This window comes from Thunnus albacares, chromosome 5, assembly GCF_914725855.1.
Source record: "Thunnus albacares chromosome 5, fThuAlb1.1, whole genome shotgun sequence".
Taxonomy (NCBI): domain Eukaryota; kingdom Metazoa; phylum Chordata; class Actinopteri; order Scombriformes; family Scombridae; genus Thunnus; species Thunnus albacares.
In genome coordinates this window covers 27,104,724-27,112,651 of record NC_058110.1, presented here as the reverse complement: position 1 = coordinate 27,112,651, position 7,928 = coordinate 27,104,724, and the positions used below count along the sequence as shown (strand labels likewise).

The 7,928-nt window shown below is 38.7% G+C and overlaps 2 protein-coding genes across 5 annotated transcripts in view; one reads left to right on the top strand and one right to left on the bottom strand.

The window, feature by feature from the left end:
- Nucleotides 1-331: 331 nt before the first annotated feature.
- On the bottom strand, nucleotides 332-3,626 carry srxn1 (sulfiredoxin 1 homolog (S. cerevisiae)). The gene is made up of 2 exons (XM_044350698.1): nucleotides 3,272-3,626; nucleotides 332-1,107 (listed from the first exon to the last, which is right to left on the bottom strand). Exons 1-2 carry the CDS (start codon nucleotides 3,512-3,514, stop codon nucleotides 898-900), a joined length of 453 nt encoding a protein of 150 aa, XP_044206633.1. The 5' UTR covers nucleotides 3,515-3,626; the 3' UTR covers nucleotides 332-897.
- Nucleotides 3,627-3,815: 189 nt separating this feature from the next.
- Nucleotides 3,816-7,928, top strand: part of LOC122981885 (kelch-like protein 12) — a 125,444-nt gene continuing 121,331 nt past the window's right edge. For 2 of the 4 annotated variants that reach the window (XM_044350684.1, XM_044350681.1), the window contains exons 1-2: nucleotides 3,824-3,947; nucleotides 5,696-5,763. The gene's annotated coding sequence lies outside the window, so the exon portion shown is untranslated. Of the gene's footprint in view, nucleotides 3,948-5,695; nucleotides 5,764-7,928 lie in introns of all 4 variants that reach the window. The other 2 variants (XM_044350683.1, XM_044350686.1) reach the window with 2 other exon arrangements.

Genomic DNA, 7,928 nt, shown 5'->3' with positions numbered 1-7,928 from the left:
TCTTGTTGTCGTCTCAGAGGACGAGTAGCAGTCTCTAAACCTCTTCTCAGGAGGGGAAACAAGGCCAAACGCTTGAGGTGGGCTAAGAAATAACAGCATTTCACAATACAAGTTTGAGATTTATGACATTAACAGAAGGGCATATGTAAGGAGACCAACAGGAGAGAGAATGATACCGCTGAGTATCAAACCCACAGTGAAACATGATGGTGAGAAGTACCACTTCATTCTTCAGAGACATGCTTTACCCTCTGGTTTGCATCTTTGTGATGAAGGATTCATACCGCAGCAGGATAATGACCCCAAAATTCAAAATTCAATTCAAAATAACCTTATTTATCTGTTAGGAACTTTATTTGTGTTAAAGTGTCAGTGCATACACAACACATAACCGGACAAACACAGAGTAGACAATATGCAAGTGCATCTTAAAACAGTTTAAGATGTCTGCCAATAGGGTTAAGAGTGCTTAAAAATGTCCTTAGATAAATAGTAATAGATCAGGTTAAGCACCCAAGCTAGCTCATGCATTTATGAGTCTAATCCTGTTTTATGTATAAGAAAAGAACTGCAGGAAACTGAACATTTAAATTACATTTTATGCATAATTATAAGTGGTTTCTGAAGGGAAAAGCTAGTAAATAAAAGACACTTACTTGTAAAAATGTGTTACCTATAAAAACACACATTTACAAACTCACACCCTGTAAATTAAACTTCAGTGGTTTCAAATGGAAAAACGTCATGTGTTTAACTGAAGAGTTACGTTTCCCCCTGCTGGTTAGCCCTTTGCACTGCGGTCGGCAGCTGCAACAGAGCAGAGTCGTCAGTCCAAACACAAAGAGGAGACGCAAATGCAGGCGTGTGGCAGCAACAAGTCTCTCTTAAACCCTACTATCACCGCAGATCAGGTGTCGAAGCCCCCAAGTAAGTGCTGAGGTCCGAGACGTTTGATTTGATGATCTTGGCTGGTATAGTCGGCATCTTTAACCTCTGATATGCAGCAAACCTATGACAACCTCCAAAAGAGTAGTAGTAATTTCCCCCCTCTCTACCTTTGATCCAGAGCACATCAATGGGAGGAACAACGCTGATGTCTGCTGACTCCTGGAAGAAGAGACAAAACTGTCAGTGTTAGTTTATAAAACAGATGTGGAGCAGAAATTATGCAAGTACTGCAGAAACTCTAAAAAAAGACCTATGATACACTAAAGTCAGAATATACTGTGACAGTATGTTACAGTATGAGTGAGTAGTGAACATTGTAAGATCTGCATAAAGTACTCGTGCAGAATTATTTCTTTCAGACGTAGTATTATATATTAATTCCTAGATTATTACTAGACTACAACTTTATAAACTAGCTCCACCTCAACCAGCTACAACAGTAAAATGCTACTTACACATCAGTATCTCATTATAAACAATTCAATAACATCATGTATAATAAAACATTACTCACAAGGGACATTTGCCCTGTAGAACGAGTACTTTCACTTTTGATACTTTAAGTACATTTTGAATGTGGGACTTGCTTGCAATGGAGTATTTTTACACTGAAAAGTGGGAGTATTTACTCAGTCGCCCAACATGGGGAAGACCCCAAAAAAAACCCTGGAATTAAACATTAGTTTTTAACTTCCAAATTGAAATTTTACATTATTAGCTGCGCTGATGCTAATGAAAGGAGTTCAGGTAAACTTTGAAGCTATTATGCCATTTAAAAAAAAAAAAAAAAAAAAAGTAATAGGCTATCAAGGAACCAAAAGAGAAAAGAAAGAAAATGTGAAAGAAAATGTCAAACACTCAACTTGTGAGCAGTGTTTTCAGAATGGTTTAAAATTGGTATGTAATGCCGCCTGCTGATAACTGAAGTAGCACTGAGAGCAAATCAGCTGCAGGTCCAACATCACCATATTCTCATGTGACTGAGGATGTCAGACAAGGTGAGCTCATAAAGTGGCTATTAAAAGTCATTTCAAGCAGTCATTTGCAGCAGTTTACTGATTCCCAGCAGGCCCCAGATTTTTGTGCTACGCTATTGCATATCATTCAAATAACAGTAAAGCTGCAACAATTAAGCGATTTATCGATTAGCTGCCAACTACTGAATTCATCGCCATCTTGATAATTTATTTGGAGTAATTGTTTGGAGTAATTTTTCAAGAAAAATCCAAATTCTCTGATTCAAGCTTCTCAAATGTGAATATTTTCTGGTTTATTTATTCTCCGATTACAGTAAACTGAATATCTTTGAGTTGGGGTCTGTTGGTTAGGACAAAAGAAGACATATTTGAGGACATCACTTTGGGCTTTGGGAAATAGTGATTGACATTTTTCACCAACTTTATGACATTTTATGGACCAAACAACTAATCAATTGATCGAGAAAATAATCGATTGATTGATAATGAAAATAATTAGTTAGTTAGTAGTTATTTGCAGCCCTAAATAACAGATCTCAGTATTTCTTCCACCACTCAGTCAGTTTCTCGAAATAAAGTTACTGGTCAACACCGGCTATCAACTATATCATCCTTTGGAGATGCTGTATAAAAGGACTAGATGGAAGAATCAGTGGTGGAAGAAGTATTCAGATCCTTAAGAAAAAGTACCAATACAGTAATATAAAAATACTCCATTACAAGTAAAAGTCCTGCATGAAAAATCCTACTTAGATTAAAGTACATAAGTATTATCAATAAAATGTATTTAAAGTATTGCAGTAAAAGTAGTGGTTTGGTCTCTCTGACTGATATATTATTATATATGACATTACACTAGCTCCACCTCCAGCAGTTACATCAGCAACATGCTGCTTACACAATGATGCTTCAGTCAAACTACTGGTTTCATCTTCAACCATATGTATTTTTAAAAGCTTGTTATATTATCCATTGTGTCAAATCTTCATCTGAAAAGTAACTAAAGCTGTCAAATAAATGTAGTGGAGTAGAAAGTACAATATTTCCCTCTGAAATGTAGTAGAGCGGAAGATTAAAGTAGCATCAAATGGAAATACTCAAGTTGAGTACAAGTACCTCAAAATTGTACCGAAGAAGTCGTAGTACTTGCGTAAATGTACTTAGTTACTTCCCACCACTGGGTAGATTATAAAATACAATAACCTAAATATGAAAGAGTGATTTTTACAATGAGTAGGTAAACTAGCTAATTCACAGCAGTGTTGTAGTTCAGGGATAACAGTCCTGTCTCATAATGTCATCGCTTCAAAACAAAACATGTAAGCAACAAATCAAACAATAACTACCTTTATCGTGTTCATCAGACTCTGAACTTTCTGCTCGTCCAGAACCGAAGGAATCGGTCTGACGATGATGTTCATCGGGATGTTATGAACCTCCTCGATGCTGTCCGAGTGAACCGACCTGTTGTCGCTGCTTTTAACGTCCGCCGCGCCACACTGAGAGGACATTTTGGACACGTTTCTACCACAGACTGTAAAAGACTGGTTTCTACGGGCGGAAAGAGTGCGGTGCCACAACCGAAACATTTGGCTACCAATTTGGGTTGTTCTGTGTTTCTTTACTTCCTTGTTGCCAGTTAGCCGATTGCGTAGTATCTTTGACGGCAGGTTTTCATTGGTCTTCCGCGCTGTCAATCAAACGTGCAGAACGCCCTCTCTGGCCTATTTAAAGCACCAGTGTGAAGGATTTAGTGGCATCTAGCGGTGAGGTCGCAGATTGCAACCAACTGAATACACCTCCCTCCCCTTTCATTTGTGTAGGAGAACCTACGGTGGCCGCGAAACTCGCGAAAAACGCGAAAGGGTGCCATCTAGAGTCAATGTTTGGTTTGTCCGTTCTGAGCTACTATAGAAACATGGCGGGTCAACATGGCGGGCTCCGCGAAAGAGGACCCGCTAGCATTATCGATAGAAAGGGCTCATTCTAAGGTGACGAAAACACAGCAATTCTTATTTTCAGGTGATTATACTTTAATTTAAACATACTTATGAATATTATATTCTATTTCTGCCAAGTCCGTTCCACTAGATGCCACTAAATTCTACACATTGGACCGTATTCAAGGGGCCAAATAACTTGTTTAAAACGTGCATTTGTTTTGCTAGCATTTAGCATAATTGTTTATTTGACTGGCCTGTGCTGTCATATTAAAGGATAGGTTCACAACTTTTCAAGTCTGTCTTAAAACAACAGTCAGGTGCCCATATGTACACTGAGGAGGTTTTCTTCACTGTAATCAATCCTTCTGTTCATACCAGTGTTACAAATCAACTGGTGTTTCTCTTAACTGGTTACCTTTGTTTGTAAATGTCGTTTCTCATGGCGACAGCAGGTCAGTCACGGAGAGGCAACGTAGCTGACCTTGCAAATGCCTGATTGTGATTTTATATTACTCACAATATCATAGACTAGCTATCCATCTGATTAGTTTAGCTTATTGATAGTTTGTGGAATTTGGAATATTCTTAACCATATTTTGATGTATTTTATTCAAGATAAAAACTCCCCACCCAGGTTTCTATACCAGGTGTTAAATCTAAAGGAGAACTTTCGGTGCACTGTGCTCATGGATGTATAAGGAGAACTGGATACAGGAAGAGCGCCGGGCTTTGAATCAAATTTGACATAGCGGCCAAACCATGTAATTACAACGTCATGTGACGCACACTGGCCCAAAAAGACTTTTTCCCATAGACTTACATTGTGAACGAGACGTCTGTAAATAAACAGATACATTTTTTTGAGTGTCACACCCCCGCGTAATGACTTGTCTCACTATCAGAAGAGTCGCACAATTGAGTTGTTTCATCCCTATTCAAGTTAGCCGGAGGGCGAAACTGGAAGTAGCCGACATGGCCAGCGAAAGTCACTAGTGCGCTTGCTTTATGGGCCGCACAGATGTGGAAGCAATGCGGAAGAAGTTGAACTTTTTTGGCTTCATGCACCACTGAGCAACTTTCATAGAAATGAATGGGGCCCCGCCTCCGACACTGTATCCAGATCTCTTTATACATCCATGATTGTGCTACACCACTGAGCCATGTGGCTTTGAGGACTACTCATACACCTGAACACATACGCCTATTTCAAAGCAAAGACAACTGCATATTACTTTTGGGGTTTAAAATACCCCTGCTAGATTAACTTGTGACCACTGTTGCAATGCTGCTTAAAAAGTACAGTCAACACCAATATAGAGATATGAAAATCCTCTGTATTTAATGTTTTACAACAGAAATTTTCTTTAGAAGACTTCTGAAACATGCATCAGTTCACAATCATGTCTCAAGCAATTTTTTTTATAAAATTAGGAAATATCATGAATATCAAGCTAACTTTGAACTGTAAAAGAGGATCCCGAGGTCTCTAGGACCCCAAGCAGAGCATTAGGGTTAACTGCTTCTTAGCTCGTAAACAGGCCTGTATTTGAGGTAGCTGTTGAGTATTTCATCATGGCAAACACATGTATCACCATACACAAACTTTACTCCCTTTCATAAGATAACTTATTCATTTCATGGCCAAACTGTCTCTCATTAAAATTCACTCCAGCAATTAGTCATGCAGTTGAAAAGAGCCGCTACAAGCCCAGAATCCTTTTGGTGACAATAGTTTTTAATGAGGTCAGTGTTTTGTATTGTAGACTGTTGCATGATACAGGCTTCCTTCTTCAAAGTGCACTACTTAGTAATATTCTATTTTTGCAGAGATTTCAAAGAGCCAGCCGGGTTGCTGTGGTTACAAAAGGGACGTCTGGGCTTGCAGCTTTGCACAGGTAAGTGGAAAGCTTCAAAGATCTGCGGCAGTGGAGCGGAAACAGAACTATTGTTGTTTTCTCCAACCCACAGCTACAGCATCTTCTAATGAGACAATTAAAAATGATTTCTTGGACAGGAGAGGCAGGCCATTATATTGAATTATTACAAATACTTTGAACTACAATGGCAGCGCCTTTTATGTTGATTAATTGGTCACACGGGGATCAGTTACAACATGAAGGAGGTCTATATATAGTATGTAATCATTAACAGTGGTATAAGTATTAAATATCCTTGTAGAATAAAACCAAACACAATGCGCCTTGTAATTTAGGCGCTGTAATCAACTTTTTTCAAAAGATATTCAGTAACAGCAACAATCTGTTCGTAATTCCCCCCAAAAATAGTAAAAGTTTTGAAAGCCACTTTATATTTTCTACTTTTTTTTTCTTAAAGAGCAATTTATTGACAGTGTAGTGTAAAAACAACCAATTAGACTGTAATATGCTGACATAGATCACGCAGCTGGCTTCATGACTGTGTGTTTCTGTATGAATAACTACTATAAAGTAAATATGTACAGCGACACATCCCCCCCTCTGCATTTGCTGCTATACATAATGTCAAATTCAAGCCGCTGCTTTGCTGTCAATCAAAAGCCACTTCATCACACACACACACCAAAAAAAAAAAAAAAAAAAAACCAAACAAACAGTATCACATGAAGAGATGAGACGCTGTCAGTTAAACCATATAGACATGTAAATCATTTCCAGTGCTCAGGTGTGTTTGGAGTCCCACTACACTCTGCATGACCCTCTGCTGTCACAGCAGGAATGTATTCTAGTTGCTAACATATCTCAATTACTTAGATTGAGTTAGTCACACAGGTACGGCGGCAGGTCATGGAAGAACAGTTCCCACATAATGATTTGCTGTTAATATTAGATTTCAGTCCCCGTGGGATTGTCACACTTAGAGCAGCTGGAGAAAATTACCTGCCAGCTCTCCGACAGGGAAGTGAGCTATATTTATTTATACCTTCTTCTCTTTTTTTCTTTTTTTTTTTTCTTTTTTACATGCTGACATGCTTTTAAAATGATAATTATTCTGACAGCGATTTTCAGTCATCAAACTATAGTTGGTGAACGTGTCTGAAATCATGACACGGTTTAGCGGCGGTGGATGTTGCTGTTGTTTGCGGCCGATTGTGTGACTGATTTGTTCAGTGATGATGATCATTCACTGGTGGCTCTCGCTGCCGAAACCTGAACCTAGCCTGCCTATGAAATTCTTGTCTGTGCTCTCTCTCTCTCTCTCTCTCTCTCTCTCTCTCTCTCTCTCTCCTTCTGCCCAGAACGAGATTTCTGTTTAATGATCTTCCTTTCCTTGAAATAAATTTGCTCCGGGGAGAGAACAAGTGGTCTTTTAGAGCGAGGTTATTTAGATGTGGATTAAGCTGTAGTCTTTCTTTCCACTTACACTAAGCTCAGTTCATTAACCCTAACCCTTAAAACAGGAGCGGTGTAACGTTTTTTTTCCCACAAGCTCGAATATCAGCCGATAAAACCACAAAAATGATTTGTTAAAATGATTTTATTTATCTCTACAACAAATGATAAAAACCTCATATCTGTAATCCCTTTGCTATCCTCGTTTCTGCATTTATTGTATATGAAGGGAAGAGAAGAAGCTATTTAAGGAGCACCCTCCTTGACTTTTGCCTGAGTGCTGATGACAAGTTGGATATCTTAGATGCATAAAAATGTGATTTTGACATGACTTCAAAAAGAGAAGCATACGGATGAGGTGGACCCTCTGCCAACAGAGAGACGAGGAAACAGATGGGTTTTACACAAACAGCACAAACATCAAGAACACTGAGTTAAAGAGCTTGGCAGTCTCACTTGATGAAACAGTGAGGAATGGAGGCGCTTTTAATGAGCATCTCTCCTGTGATGCAGAATGTGAAAAGACAAACTGTTAGCTCTTAAAGGGGCAGTTACAGTTGGTTGGCCCTCACTGGTTGAACCGATCGGTTTTACTAACCTCTTGTTGAGGGACTTTGGTCAACATGATCGGTAATAATGAAGGAGACTGTTTGCAATGTAATGTAGATGGATTTGGCTTTTAAAGTAAAATAGCCTGGATATGAATTGCTCTTTCATTTGAATTATCCAAT

Excerpts from the sequence above, each read along its gene's own strand:
- srxn1 (XM_044350698.1), bottom strand. The coding sequence starts at position 3,514 with ATGTTTCGGTTGTGGCACCGCACTCTTTCCGCCCGTAGAAACCAGTCT. Across the intron at positions 1,108-3,271 it reads GTCTGATGAACACGATAAAG|GAGTCAGCAGACATCAGCGT; the intron begins GTAGTTATTGTT and ends CTCTTCTTCCAG.